The 16,251-nt window shown below is 36.9% G+C and overlaps 1 protein-coding gene across 2 annotated transcripts; it reads right to left on the reverse strand.

The window, feature by feature from the left end:
- Positions 1 to 2,553: 2,553 nt before the first annotated feature.
- LOC133851212 (FACT complex subunit SPT16) lies at positions 2,554 to 7,037 on the reverse strand. 2 transcript variants are annotated; one of them, XM_062287542.1, is made up of 3 exons: positions 6,822 to 7,037; positions 6,536 to 6,628; positions 2,554 to 6,035 (listed from the first exon to the last, which is right to left on the reverse strand). In XM_062287542.1, the coding sequence occupies exon 3, from the start codon at positions 6,006 to 6,008 to the stop codon at positions 2,805 to 2,807; it is 3,204 nt and encodes a 1,067-aa protein (XP_062143526.1). In that variant the 5' UTR covers positions 6,009 to 6,035; positions 6,536 to 6,628; positions 6,822 to 7,037; the 3' UTR covers positions 2,554 to 2,804. The 2 variants fall into 2 exon arrangements, with proteins under 2 accessions (XP_062143526.1, XP_062143525.1); XM_062287541.1 differs by lacking the exon at positions 6,536 to 6,628.
- Positions 7,038 to 16,251: the final 9,214 nt, after the last annotated feature.

Here is a 16,251-nt window from a genome sequence, read left to right on the forward strand (position 1 = left end):
TTCCTGCTTAATCAAATAAGTTCATTTTGACCTCAAGTGCCTGCTACTGCTATGAATCTGTCATAGAACTACCACCTTTCCAGTGGACTTTTGCACTTCAATTTTTTTTGGCTAAAATATAATGCAACAAACAAAAGAGAGTTAGAATAAAGCTGGAAACCATGAGATAGAAATCAAAAGGGAAGCAAACGTTGTGGCTGAAAATTCAATGCACAGTTACATTCTTTATGCTTTTCAACTTTGATTACAACATGTATGCAAACCTAGGGGAGGGGGGAATAGGAATAACATACGCCAACAACCAGACTTTTTTCCTTTGAAAGACAGGAGAATCGCCAATGGCAACGAGACTTGGAACAACCAACACACAAACAAGAACAGAGACAATCGAGAACCACGACGCCAACAGACCTCCACAATGATGACAACCATAATCAATTACCAACTACCACTGCAACCACCATAGATACTTCAGACATGGCCAACCACCACAGACGACACCAAAGACGAAAAAAAAACAACTCAAAAACTCCACACAAGAAACCACGACCGCAAGAAAACCATTGGTGACCACCACAAAAGCCGAACAACGTTTTTTTTTTCTTTTCTTTTCATCCATCACTCAGCCACTGACTGCCATATTGATCAAGTCGATGGAGGCGGCATGATCATCGACCTCCACACTGTTGCATACGGGGAGAAAGATAACAAAGAAGAAAATAGCAAAGTTGGGGGTAGACTTTTTTTTTTTCTTTATAAATTCACAGGCTCTGATACCATGTTAAAATTAATGTATTTCACAAAAAAAAAGAGGCTTGGTAACTTCATTTCTGGCCCTCACAATTCATTGATATATATAGGGACAAATACAATATTCAGGAATGTGGACACCTCACCAAAGGACAGCTCAAAGAGGACCCCTTATCATATGGATACCCTATAATAGGACAACTCATAGAGACACTTCACCACTAGTCCCTTTCTTTCTAACTTCTATCTAGTCGAAAGAAAAGCACCTTTTCCCTCTGCTATTTAGCAGCTTTCTAGCAAAAGCCATAGTCAACGTCCCTAAACGCTTATCACAAACAGGAGTAACAAGTCAGAAGTTTGGGCCAAAATATACCGCAGAATACATATTATAAATTAACACCATTTAGAACAGGCCATGGAAATTGTTCATTCCTCTTCAAGTTGTTGAGCTCAATATAAAGTGTATTAACAAACTTTTATTTTAAGTCGATGTGACACCGTGGAAAGCATAATGTAAAGTTTACTTTAAGTATCCAAAAGAAACAGATTTGATGTTGTACCGCTCAGATTTTCATATCACGATCATTCTTCTGCAGGAGTAAAATGACTGAAAGCTGCGTTACAACCTCTTAAGAACTTTGCCTTCTTTGCTCTTTGCGGCTTTGCCTCCATCTGGGGCAGGAAAACTCGTCTATCCTGTTCTGAAAGCTTTTTCCACTGCAACAGTCAGTGACACTGCCAATGCCACCCCTCTAATAGTTGAGGATGACATGCATATCAGCTAAAAAAAAGTAACTTTCAATATTAGCAAATGGAAAGTACAAATGTGGCCTCAAAAAGATAGGGAAACAAGAACGAAAAAGGAAAGCACATGCTTGTTCAAATCACAGGCATTTCCTCAAATTGCACTAGTACACTACCAGCAATTATTATTCCTTAATTGACCACCACTTGGGAGATACTGAAATATGTTATATTAAAATTTGCTTTATAGGTTTACTAAACCCGTTACATGAAAAAACATTGAGAAAGTGACATTGCTATCACTTCCATGAATTTAATCTGCACTATTATTCATTAAAAGGTGGGAAAAAAAATCTCACAAACATCAGCATTAACGCACAATACACATTCAAAATTATGAAAATCCATGCATATGTTCACGCAGGACAAGAAAGAGCATTTGCTTTGGCTATATCATTTATAATAATAGGTTCATGCATGCTTATTTGCTGTAACATGTTCGCTTAAAAACAATGACGACACTGTTTGTTATTTGGAAATACATGGATTGCTTGCTTTTGCTATTCAAAATCATCCATGATGCTTTTCATTCTCAGTAGCTTTCAATATGCATATAATTAATTAATTAATTAATTATAAGAAGCGACTACATGTCTACATCAATGAATAGGTTAATTCAAACAGTAGGAGATGAATTACCCTGTCCAAAAATACATCGATACAATTCTAAATATGATACAAAGACGAAGCATTTATCCTACAAAGCATTGTAGGAAAGACCGTCATTAACATCAGCAAGCAGAAATCAGGTAAGAGGTATATTATAACCATATACAGAGCTTCATTGAGTAATCTTACCAGAAAAGACGATTGAGAACTCAGGACCTTTTCAGGACATAAAAGTAACAAACCAGCATGTAGACAACATGGGGCCAAAAAGCGTGCTTTGAAAATTTTTGGGATCACATTTTCGGCAATAAATGCAGTAGTAGCAGATTCTGCATACCCGAGAGAGGTGGTGGACAAGTTCAGACGTCTGAATAAAAAGGCAAAAACGAATAGCAGAACAAACACAACAACCAAAAGAGAGAATTTTACTCCTAACAAAGAGATTAACCAATTTACAAGAAAAGATCTTGGTTTCTAGACAAGCTATTTAGTGCCAATAACAAAGACATTCTCAAAATGAACTGATAAGCAATAACAATTCCAAGCTAGAGTCAGAAAACTACATTTTTGCAGCAATGGCAGCTGCTGGATGTTAAACCACAAAAACATAATGACTAAGAAACAAGATTTCCCTATCACATCTATCTCAACTTGGCCCTCTTGGGGATATTGCTACTAGGGCCAGCTCGAGACTTTCCAAACACCTTTGTCTTCCTTCTCTTCCTCTCCTCCTCGCTGTCTGAATCATCCCCTTTCTCTTTGTCTGCATTGCTTGCTTCCCTCTCCAATTCTTCCCACGTCTTCCCTTTCTCTTCCTCCGAGTCTTCTTCTGAATCCTCCTCCTCCTCTTCGTCAGACTCCACCAGCGACTCACTGTCAGAAACATCATCCTCCGACTCTGATTCAGGCTCTACATCTGATGGCTCATAACCCTTGTCTGATTCCTCCGATAGCTCAGATTCTGAATCAGTAGCTTCCAAATTCAAAAATTCCCAACCCCCTTCGTCTATGAAGCTCTGAGGGTCATCAGTGATTGTCTTCAGTATCTGACGCCACTGTAGATTCAGCCTGCTCTCATAATACTTGATGTCTGTTGTATCAAGCCACTCCTTAATGCCATCGAGCGATGTGGAAGGAATGGAATCAATCCGAAGAACATCCCTTTTAAAATCCTTGAATACAATTGTCAGGTCAAAGTTCTTCTGTCCAAGGCCAACTCTCTCCAGATTCACAATCTCAATCTCGCTTAGACTGACAACAAGAAAAGGAGTCTCTACAAGTTCAACAAGGCAAGTAGAACTTGGGACAATAAATGCCGACGATTTATAGGGCACACCATGGAAGCCAAGCTCTCTCAGAGGCTGATCAAACTCAAGATCGAGGCCACTAAATTGAGGCTGCCCCCAAAGATCATTCACCCGATTCACAAAGCTTTGAAAATTCATGTTAATTTTATTCTTCCTGTCCCTCTCCCGTTGCTCTTCTTCAATCTCATCTGGGTCATAAGCAGATCTCTTTCCACCTCCCAAGGTCTGGACCACATCCATCACCTCAACATAAAACTGTACATCCTTGGTTTTCTTGTTCCCCACCATTATGTGGTTGTGCAAATGGAAGTGAAGAAGAGTGATCATCTCATTCTCGGCAGGCTGGAAAAACGCATGCTTGACGTTCGCATACATAACATCCACACGCTCCTCTTGCCTAGTGGTTGAAAAACGTAACCCATTCACATGAGCTTCAAGCGTACCAGGTATCTTCCTTCCACGACCACCAAAAACAGGACGAATCCAAAGGTCATGTAACCGAATTGGCTTAAATCTGTTACCAGCTAGTTGAAGTTTCTCCTGAGTAACCAAGGTTGCTCTCTCTGCTCTCTCAGATTCCCTGGACACAAAATGCCGTCTAAGTGTTTTGATCTGCTGTACCACTTCGCTACTGTGCCTTGGGTCCTTGGAGCGGAATGAAACCTCTTTCAGATATATAGCCCCTGGGAATTTCAATGAATTTGCGTCGTGAGGATTGAAAGGTGTCCCAGGGACATTAAAGATTATTCTGATATAACAATTTCGGTTGGTATCCTGCTGGCTACTAATTGTCCTTATGGTAGCCACATGAAAAGGGACCATACTTCCATAAATAGGCAAAAGAACAGCTTCATTCTTCTGGTCAACCTGAATCATTAAATCTCTTGGAGGAGGGAGATCATTCACATTCTTATAGGCGATCACTTCTGCCGAAGTCTTAACAGCAGAGCGATTGTCCCCAGCCCCAGTTCCACCACCAGCAAGCCGTCGGGCAGTTTCTTCATTTTTCTGTCGAGCGAGTTCTGCCTGATGCTGCCTTCGGAGTTCCTCCTTCGAGATCTCATGATTATCTGACCTGAGTGTTGTCTTTGACATGAAGGCCTCAGTGCCATTTGCCTCAGCTTTACCTTTTGGCTTTTCTTCTTCTTCCTCGTCCTCATTGAAAGAGTAAGCCACATCCTTAACAGCTTTAGAGCTAGCTAAAGTCGCCACCTCTGTCTTTTCATCAGTGACGACAACTGTATCAGCAAGAAGCAGGGAAAAATTCTGGTTCTTTGTGTTCTTGGTTTGGGCCTGCAAGTTCTGAAAACCAAGAGACACATTAAAGACCATGCCTGCTTTCACCACCCGGTCATTTTTGGCATTAAGATTTAACCCTGACTCACGAAATTCAAGACCAATTCCTGTCCCAGCAGATTTTGCCAAATTTGCAACTAACTCAGGAGCATCCGCCTCAACCACAGAAAGGGCTGCTTGATATGCAGCACTGACCTTGTTCCCAGGCTTCAATGCACTGATGGCAGCCTCGTGGGCCTTAAGAAGAACCTCATAAGCCTTGCTCTGAAGGGGGGTGGCATCAATCAAGAAAGTTCTTGCAACGTTTGAGCAGTAACTGTTATATCGGGATCCAATGGCACATATGATTACACTGGCAGAGTCATAGTACAACAACTCATCATTGCTGGCAGCACTAGGTCTGAGATCAAATTCCCCTCCGCTCTGAAAAATTGGAGGGTAGCAAATATCAACATTCTCTGCCTTCAGCTTCACACCAGCTCTAGTGGGTTCCAGTATGGCCTTCTCCGTCTCATCCATCAATGAGGAATGGGTGACTTTCTTTTCCTCATCAATTACATTCTCCAGCTTTGGTACTACAATTTTCTTTATCACGTGAGCAGACAAGTAAGAAGCTTTCTTGACACACATGATCTCATCCTTGTCCTTTACAGCAAACAAATCAGACAATCCACTGGTTATATCACCAAGCTGGAAATTTGCCTTCTGTAGTTTCTCTGCCCACGTCTCCAAAAGTTTTCCTTCAGGAGCCTCTCTAGCAATATACCCAACCACAGGGATCTCATGGCCATCCACTTTTGATTCAGCATGGATAGTACGGAATATAGCATCCATTAGTGCACTTCCATCATCACTCTTCGCCTTCACGTGCATCACAACATCTACACCCACAGCCTCACTGGCAGATCTCTTAACAACTTCAAGTAGAGAGGCCTTCTTCTGGCTACACAAAAAATGGATTTGTTTCTTAGAGAAAACCATTATAGTCTCCGGGAACTCATAACCCAGCAACCAGATGTTCAATGCTGAGGACTTCAGGTACCGCAGATCATCAGAAGGAGGTGGTGTTGCAACAGCAAGGACATCGGAGGAGCTCCACAAATCAACTTTTTTCTCATTCCAATGCGCGTACAGAGACTTCAATCGCATAGTAAATTTATCTAGATCAATTGAATAAGTATTTCCTGCTCCACTAGCCTTTCCATTAGAAGGCTGACCAATACCATTCCGATGATCAGCCATTGGAAATGTATTGGATCTGCAACTATTCTGCACCAAAAAAAAAAAAAAGGCAATTACACTGAAGAACCTATACCTTTTAATCTTAAGGGAGAGAAAACATGTACCAACATACTCCAAACTGAAAAATCCAACGTCTCAGTTTCAGAACCATTAATTTAAGAGTCGGCCACTTTAAATATTCAATTACATAAAACTCGAATTAGAAGCAACGTTAGCATGTAACGACATCCAAACACAAGAAAACCCCTGCAAAAAGAAGCTAGAAAACTAACATTTTCCCGACATTCAGGAGGAAAACCCCAAGATTGCAAGGTTAACTAGGGTTCATACTCGTGCGCTAGGGGTATTGGAGCAATCTTTAAATAGAAAATAAAGCTAGAGTTGGGATTTCGAAAAACATTGAAATAATAGTCGTTTCTTGAATCTACTTGGAAAAAAATGGAAATAAGATCTTGAGTTAGGGTTTCGCCGACCTCCAAAAAAACTATAAAAGCCACTAGAATCGAAGAAATCGAAGAAAAACTCACGCTAATTCGAACTTCACAATGAAGCTTCAACAATCTTCGAATCCAGGACTTGAAATTCGAAGCCGGATTAGAGTTGAAGTTCGTGCTTTGAGACTTCCAACAATCATAAATAGAGAAAAAAAACGAAGCTAGGGTTAGGGTTTCGTACAAAACAAAAACCAACCGCCCCGTACCGATTTCTTTTTATTCCACAAACCACCCAAATTAATGACTCAATTAGGGTTTCACAAACTTTAGAACTCTCCAGAAACCACAAGAATCAAAGAAATCGAAGCAGAAAACTTACATTTCTTATCCTCGATACTGAAGCCTCAAAACAACCTTCGGATAAAAACCTCGATCTCCGAGCCCAATTAGGGCTGAAGTTCAAGTTCTATGGCTAAGAATAATATATATGATTAATGGTATTAGAATTAGGGTTCTATAATGGAGAGGGAGATCGCGCGCGCGAGAGAGAGAAAGAGAGAATAGAAAGAGTGGTAGAGAGACATGAGAGTTTGATTTCGAGGGCTCTAGAAGTGAAAGGGCTATTTATAGGAGGGAACAAGACCGTTGTTTGAGTGCCCCTCTGGGAAAACTGGATTCGGGATTTTGGCGGCGTTACGGAAAAGGCCAAGGAGTTTATCATAATGATGTATGATAAGTGTCTTTTTGTCTCGTCATTGCAAGTTTTTATAGGGCTATTATGGGGAGTTTATTGTTTGTCGTGGCAGAGCGAGATAAGGTTTGTTGGGGGCAAGGGCATTGGGCTAAGACGGTGTCGTTTAGATGGGGTATGTTTCGAACAGTTCTTTTAATTGTTTTTGAGGCTTAACGGTGTCGTTTTCGTGGCGGTGGCGGGAAATAGGTTCCCTTTTTGGCCAAACGATGGCGGGAAATCAGGTCATGATGTTAAAATGTTGCATTGTTAACTTATTATCCCTAATTACCTAACAAAAAATAATTATTATCCCTAATTGTTGGTATGTTTGGAATAAATAATTATGTTAAGCTATAAAAAAGACAGTAATAAAATAGGATGATTATATTATTTTGAATAATAAATCAAGAGAAATACTAGGCTTACACCCGTTCCCCACATTCATTTGCTTACACCCTGATGTGGCATCGGTGACATTTTTAGAGGTTTGATTGTTTTGGCTTGAGTTGCTATTTTTTTTTTTGTGATATTGGGGATTTGAAAAGGATTTGAAAAGCTTTGTTTGGTTTTAGCTTGAGATATGGAGATAATAGAGATACGAAATTTTTTATCTGAAGAGATTTAAAAAGATATGTCCTATGCAATGCTGAGTCACGTTATTTAGCAGAGACGTAACGTCTGGCCCAAGAAGGACAACAAACAACATGATTTTGGCTTAAGAAAGCGTCAATTTCATAAAGCTTTTTTTTTTAGCCAAAATCTAATATGGTAATACCACGTCAGGGTGTAAGTAAATGATAGTAGAGAATGGTTGTAAGTGTAACATTTCTCATGAATCAATAGTATACAACTCAAGATATTATCAACTCCTAAAAGTGTAAATTCTAAGGTGCAACATTATCTAGTCCAAATTGTTCGCGCATGAGAATTTGTTAATAATTGTAGTCTGCTGTAAATAAATTAAGAGGGTTGTTGGATATTAATTTTGAATAATATTATTCTTCACTCTTATTTTTCATATTTATGTTAGACCGATTGACATAGCGTGTTTTACATGGCTTATAATGGCAACCACTTAAAAAAAAATATAACATACTTAAAAGACATAAGGGATAATTGCACCGTTAGTCCCTATGGTATACCATAATTATTTTTCATTCCTTATGGTTTAAAAAGTTCATGGGAGGTCCTTGTGATATGCAATAATTACAAATCGATCCCTGACGTCAAATTCTGTTAAAATTTTTAACAGATTCCGTCCAATGCCACGTTAGCGCCACGTGTCGTCATCTTATTGGTAGCACGTGGCGCTGACATGTCCAATTTTAATAAAATAATATAAATTTATTAAAAAAATACTTATTTTTTTTAAAAAAAATAAAAATTCAAAAAAAAAATAAAAAACAAAAATGGGAAAAGGGGGTGGCCTGGCGCCACCCCCAGAGGCCACATGGGGTGGCGCGCGGCCACCCCCAGGCCATTGGGGTTGGCCCGATGGCCACCCCTAGCCACTGGGGGTGGCCGCGCGTCACCCCCAGAGGCCACCTGGGGTGGCGTGCAGCCACCACAGTGGCCGGGGGTGGCCCAGCCACCCCTTCAGCTTTTTTTTTTGATTTTTTTTTTTTAAAAAAATAAGTATTTTTATTTATTTTTTAATAAATTTATATATTTTTTTATTACGGTGGACACATGTCGCCATCTTATTGGCGACACGTGGCGCTGACGTGGCATTTGACGGAATCTGTTAAAAATGTTAACAGAATTTAACGCTAGGGATCGATTTGTAATTATTGCATATCACGAGGACCTCTCATGAACTTTTTAAACCATAGGGATTAAAAAATAATTATGGTATACCACAGGGACCAACGATGCAATTATCCCAAGACATAATGCCAATCAATGTGACATAGGCATGATAAATAGGGGTGAATTATATCATTACTTTATAACTTTTACTACAAGATATTTATAAACTTATTACATGATAGTCCATATGATACTTATTGCATTAATCACTAAAATGTGGACTACTATGTGACACTTATCATGCCAACGACTAAAATATAGACCGCCGCATAACAATTCATGTGTCACTCATTTCATAAAATATGAACTGTCACATGAATTTGTAAGAAAATTACAGTAACCTATATCAGTTATAGATGTCGGGGGTGGGCTGGGGAAAAGCTTTGTATTATCCATAATAATTTCCATAAATCACAAACAATAGTGTTGCTTACCTTTTTTTTTTTTTATTAAAAAAAAAAAAAAAAAAAAGGAAAGAAAAAGGAAGAAGAAGAAGAAAAGAAAAAACAATATGGGAAGAACCTTTCCAACAACATATACAAATAGAATAAGTAGTGACGAAAATAATAATATAAATATAAAATGGGTCCATAAATGACCCCAATTAGATCATAAACGACTTGATCCTATGTAAGAGCCGCAAAAACCAGTAAGAGTAAGCCAAGGGGCACAAAACTTGAAATGTCCCTCAACCATTTCTAAACTCCCACTAAAAACCATCAACAACCATCGGGAGGAGGTTGTTGGAGGAGAGGCACTTCTAAACACTAAATAGGATATTTCGACAAGCAAGAACTACCTCCGGATACAAGAGTCTCGTCAACAGGATCAAACCATTTAAGATTAGGGAGATAAAATCCACCAAAAAGCAACAACAAAGAAACCACAACATAATTACAACAAAAAAAAAAAAAAAAACTCAACAACAACAACAACAGGGGTAAACACCAACGCTGTGCTGTGTGGGTGGCAGACAGGTGCACAGAGAGAGGCGTTGAGAAGCAAAGAGGTCGGAGATTGCAATGATGTGTCACATCGGTAGGGGAGTGAGCAGCGAGATGGAAGAGGAATAATGTGGGGTTGAACGAAACAAACAACAGTGAAGTGAACAAATTAAAGCTAGATGTTATTCATTATATGTAGGAGTGAGCAAATCCCCACAATACCTGTCCTGTCCCTCCCCGCCCCTTCTAGCATAAAAACCGCACCCTTTTGGGCCCCCCACACGGTGCGGTGTGGGTTGTGGGGAGGGCCCTTGAAAATTCTCGAATCCTCGCCCCGCAAATTATATTAAAAAAAAAAAAAAAACACTTAAAACTTCCTAACTTTCTTACTTTCTAACCTAACTTCAACTCATTCACCATTGGTTGCGCCAACAATAACATCTCAATTCAAAAACTACACCTGCTCGGATTACAGTTCGACTGTAAATGCCAATCGTTGGAGCTGTATGAAGCGTTTGTAGGCTTCATCTCCATCATGTGGGTTTTGTGCCTCTAGTTTAAGGAACATGCAGATCTTCTTATGTGTTCCCTCTAAAATGCATATATCTTACTTAAATTTCTAGTAATAGTGCATTAGAATTCTAGCTCATGTGGTTGAGTTTTTCTTCTTGGAATGTGTTCAAATGATGGTATGCATAATCATGTGGGTGCTGTTTTCACTTTTTTGGCCAGTTTTTGCTGTAGAACCATACCTATGGGGATCCCTGCATACCCGTGGATCCCCGCCACCCCCTGCCGCCCCATGCTTAGCTCTAATTATATGTGTCTTCATAGTTGATGGGTTACTATAAACAACTATTTAGGAGGTGTTCATTTCTAGTCACGTTTTTAACACAATAGCCCACGCAGCCCACTTGAGAGAAAATATACGAGCGAGACAAGAAAAACAAGAGAGGTAGAGGGGTTTGTTGGTGGGATCCGACATTCAAGCTAGTGAAAGTAGGTGGAGAGTAAAGTAGGGTAGAATCAATTTGCATACCTAGAGGATGACCCTTGCCTCCTTATATAGGTCGTCACTCTTACTAGTGCCCTGGCCTCTAGGGTTGCAAGGACTCCCGTCAATAGTTTGCTATTGACGTGGAGATTCCCTCCCTATAATATATGAAAAATAATTATGACTCCTAATGTGTGTGCGTGTAATCAATCAAACATGCAACCAAAATATAAAGTGGAAAATAAATAATACAGATATTTTGGCAACGAAGTGTAAACTTTTTAAACAAAGAGAAAAACCACTCCGGGGCAGCCAAACCCAGGAAATTCACTACTCAGAAGAAATAGTTAGTAACAAGATAGTCGTACTCACAAATCCCATTATAGTAGTTGTATCTTGAATTCTGACACGTACCTATACGTGAACGCCTCCTAACCAGACAACCTGTCTGAAAGGTTCTTTAATGGACTCTTTTAGTTTAGAACTTCTCCCTAAGATAGACTTCAATGGTTGATCAAATCACACACAAAACTCTAAACGAGTTAGCAAATATTACAATCTCTGCCCAAACATCATATCTTAGCACACTCAAAATTCTACACTGAATTTCTTACAAAACAGCAGTCTAAGAGCCCCTTTAAATAGGCTGTGGAAAACCTAATTTTATATAAACTCGGATTTCTCTAGGCGGCGTCCAGACTTGATCTTTGGTGTCCGGACTTGCAACTAAAACTTCAGGCAAAAACATAAGCGTGTCTAGACCTGCAACCCTAGCGCCCAGACAGTTGCATAAAGTACTTCCAACGTCTGCAGTCATTGCATTTGCGTTTGGACCTTCATGTAGACAAGTGCTCTCTATAGCTCGCGTCTGCTGGGCCATCCAGACCTTTATAAGACTTTTGCTCTCTGTGGCTCGCGCTCGCTAAGCCGTTCGGACCTTCATAAGACTTTTGCTCTCGGTGTCGAGTGTTAGGACTCTGGCATTTGGATGTCCGGACGGGCTGAAGGGAAAATCGGCTTTCTAAGCTTTAAAGTCTTCAAAATCTTGAAGTCTTCAGAATATTGCATTCTCAGTGATTATTTTGTGCAGATACTTTCTTATTCAGCCATTTCCATAATGGAAAATATATTATGCAATAAAACTTCTAGATTTACACTGCCCCTATAATAACAGTCTCTGAAATGGAAGTTCCTGATATGGAAGCGTTTTTATCGACCAAAATGTAGCCAATAAAAATAAATCAACAATATCAAGGATGGTTCATGGTTGCATAACATAGGGGAGTAATGTCAGAAGTTAATCTTTTGTCCATGAAAAAATGAGGGGGCTTTTAAAATCACCATTGAGCTTGTTATTGATCACTATTGAATTTTGATCAAATGATGATTTTAAAAGGCACATCATTTTTAGAGGGACACAAAAGTGACACACGAAGGACTTCTATAATTACTCTTTAAAATAATCATTGAGCTTGCGATTAATCACTATAGAATTATGTTGTATTTTTTAAATTAAGAAACAAATTTTAATTATTTAAATAGATTTAATACTTTAACAATAAAGTCAAGGTGGTTGTTTTGTAAAATTAAAAGAATTTATTAATTTAATTAACTTTAATACTCTTCAAGGAGTAGCTCAATTGGTTGGGACCACGCCTTATAAAGCGGAGGTCACTAGTTTGATTCCCCCTCCCACCCTCTTGTGTGGACATGTCAAAAAAAAAAAAAAAAACTCTCCAGCCAACTCGGGACAACCGAGAGTGATATAAATAATAAAATTAATATTCAAACTCATGACCTTAATATAATTTTAAATTATCTTTTATACCAAAAACTTAGGTTAATAAAAATTAGTAATCATTTAATTAATTAAATTTAATACTATCCAATCTACAAATCATAAACTGTAGAAGATATTTGATATTGAGAAATGCTAGAATTTTCAAATTTTTTTGATATTGGCTTGAAATGTTCTTATCACTTGCCATTCTTAGAGCAAATTCGAAACAAATTTATTTCCTTGGATAGTAATATTATTTTGAATTACTTCTCTGATTGTAAGTATTTACTACTCTGATCGATCTAATGCAATTATTAATAAATCTGGCTCATGTAGATTTATTACACAAAAATATAAAATTCAGTTCCAAATATATACACGTATTATATTTTCAGATGGTATAAGTATTAGAGTAAGATAGGGGGTTTCATTTCAAATATTTATTGTAATTATTATTATCTCCTATAAATCAAATTTGAGATAATCAAATCTGATCGATTTGATTGTAATCATATTTAATGGTAATCAAATCACATTGATTTTATTCCTATACTTATCTACTCAAATTATCTTATTAGTAGGAGTCTAATGTATCTTGAAAATATCAATAAATAAAAGCAAAATGTAGCCCTTTAGGCTTTATCCTGTAGATGTAGGTCATAGACCGAATCACGTAAAATCTCTTGTCTCTATTTTATTATTCCACTTTAATTTTCTTGGACATAAATTTCCTACAACCCACATATAAGAGTGACATGTGTCCCTTCGCATATGAGAATCACGTGTTGTTTTAATAGCATGTGTTTCTTATATGTTTTTTTTAAATTATTAATAAAAAAAATACATGTGATTTTTACATGCTTAAATGACACATGTCACTCTTATATGTGGGTTGTAGGAAATTTCTATTCAATTTTATTTATATTATATTTTTCTTTCAATAAGAGCCATTTTTAAGGAGCCTTATCTAAAATATTTGGAAACCGTATTGGTTGCCTCCTAAGAATTTTAAATATTCTTGCAAGGATACTTGAGAGGCTATTAGAGAGAAATACCCTAAAGTTGGTTGGTGACAAGATGATGAAATGGGGAATGATAGGGGATATGAAGTGTTTACTTTGCCATCATACCGGCCATTGGATGTAATGAACATTTATTCTTTGAATGTGGGTGGAGTAAAGGACTATTTAGGGAGGTAATGCTCAAGTGCTAGGTTAACCCCATTTGTTTTGGGTGGGATGAGATTATAGAGAAAGGTTAATTTGGGTGCTACAGTTTATAATATATGGAAGCATCATAATAATATCAAATTTTGTAATCGGATGAAATCTGATCGAGGAACAAATTCTGCAAGATATTGGTTGAGAGATTGGTACAAGGATCATGGGGAAGGGAAAGAGGAAATTCAGTTACAATTCTGGAGATGTTAATCTTTGTGGAAAACAGGGTATAATTACTTTGAGTGTTTTGGCTGATGAGGACCGACAGATTAAGCTTTTGGATGCTGCTATATATGGTTGGTTTGGGATTTTCTACTCAACGTGTAGTTGTTCTTTGTGATTATAGTTCTTTGTGGTGTGGGTATTGTTTGATTGTGTGTTTTAGGCAGTATGGTTGTGTGTTGTTTGATATGGTTGTATTGTTTTGTAATCGTTTGTGTTTGGAATGAAAAAGCGATCATATATATATATATATATATATATATATATCCATAATGAAGTATTGACCCAGCTTTGTTACACTTTTACTCTTTAATACTTTCACCTAGAGGTGTAAGATGAGCCCAACTGCTCGTAAATTTGGCTTGGCTCAGTTCGGTTTAACTTGATTCGGTTTTGATTCAAATAATAAATGAGCCGTTCATGAACACAATAATATATTTGAATATTAAACGAGATATAATCATATAAACTCGGCTCGACTTGGATAAGCTTGTATAAACTCATATAACTTTATTTTTACAAATTTTTTTTTTTTTCGTATTATTTTCATTTTGTAATAAGAACATCTTAAGTAATATGATATATATAACTTGAATTATTGTTGTGAGTTTAGTTTTATAAATTTGTATGTACATGAGTGTGTATGTGAGGTTTGTGAGTATGTGTGTGTATGCAAGCATGTAATTTGTGTATGTGCATAACGAATTTATATACATACATATAAACTCGAAATTATATTATTCAAGATTCAAGTTAATTTATTTAATTAACGTAAATAATAAAATTTTAACAATACTTTATTAATTAATTAATTATTAGTATAGATTTACAGAAAGACAAACAATCATGATATTTACTTTATATAATAAATGAATAAGTTAATTGAGCAGATAGCGATAAAATCGAGCTCGATTTATGTTCGAAATAAAATTAAACGAGTCAAGCTTTAATAAAATATCTAACTCGGTGATAAATTCGAACTCAACTTGTGTTTAAAATAAAATTAAACGAGTGAAATTTAAACATTCAATACTCAACTCAGCTCGAATAAAGTGAATTCACCCTTTAATTCTTCGGGGAATTTCCAATTATCATGTTCAAATGTGTTGCCATTCGACATGCAAAAACTAGTTAAAATTTTGAATTATGAATAAGAATTCAAACACATAAAACTGAAAAAAGTAACTCTATACTATACCTGCGAGGGAGAGTCATGCTCCAAAACGGTCAAATCAACTAGCAATACATGTGTTAAATTAGTGCATTTACGGGGTAAGATTTACAGCAGCTTCAAATTAGGTACTCGTTTGGATCTCCAAGGCTAGAGAGCCTGACTATTTTTTTCATAGCTTTAAGTTAAATCCTCATACTCTTCTCCATTGGGTTTGGAGCTTTGCTTTAATACATACCCAGTCATCATGATTGGGTGATAACATCCTGTCAAATGATAACAAAAGCATAAAAAGTAAGAAAATAACAAATTGATATTATTACCACAATTATATGTTAGTTACAATTACCCCTTTGAACTTCTGAAATTCTTCCCCTCAAACTTCTAATAGAATTAACAATATATATATATATATATATATATATATATATATATATATATATAGGTGTCTGGCTACACATTCTCTCACTTTTTCACATTCATTTTTTTATGTGGCTTTTAAAACTGTCATTCGATTAAAATCCAATAAAAATTTAACACTAATTTAATAATAATTTTAAAAGCCACCTATAAATGTGGGGAAGTGAGAGTGTGATGTAATCTTAATCTGTAAAGATTACATATTTATCTAAATAGCTTATCTAGTCTAAATATAAGTAGTAGTTTGAATAAGAGTCTTGCCTCTTCTAGTGAGAGTACGAGTAATAGTAATTATTTTCATTTAAAGTTCTATTTGAATAGCAATAGGTTATCTAATTGAATGTATAAGATAATTATATCTATAATAGAGTTACACTCTTATGGGGAGTTTGCTAGCCTTATTGTGTATTTAAATGAATGATTATGGAATATATGTTATGTTGAATTTTGTTAAGTAAATACAGTCTCATTGTGTTTTTTTTGAATTCCTAGCTCACTTGAATCAGCCAACTTATC

Source organism: Alnus glutinosa, chromosome 12 (assembly GCF_958979055.1).
Source record: "Alnus glutinosa chromosome 12, dhAlnGlut1.1, whole genome shotgun sequence".
Lineage (NCBI taxonomy): Eukaryota > Viridiplantae > Streptophyta > Magnoliopsida > Fagales > Betulaceae > Alnus > Alnus glutinosa.

Coding starts and splice junctions, on each gene's coding strand:
- LOC133851212 (XM_062287541.1), bottom strand. CDS start 6,008: ATGGCTGATCATCGGAATGGTATTGGTCAGCCTTCTAATGGAAAGGCT.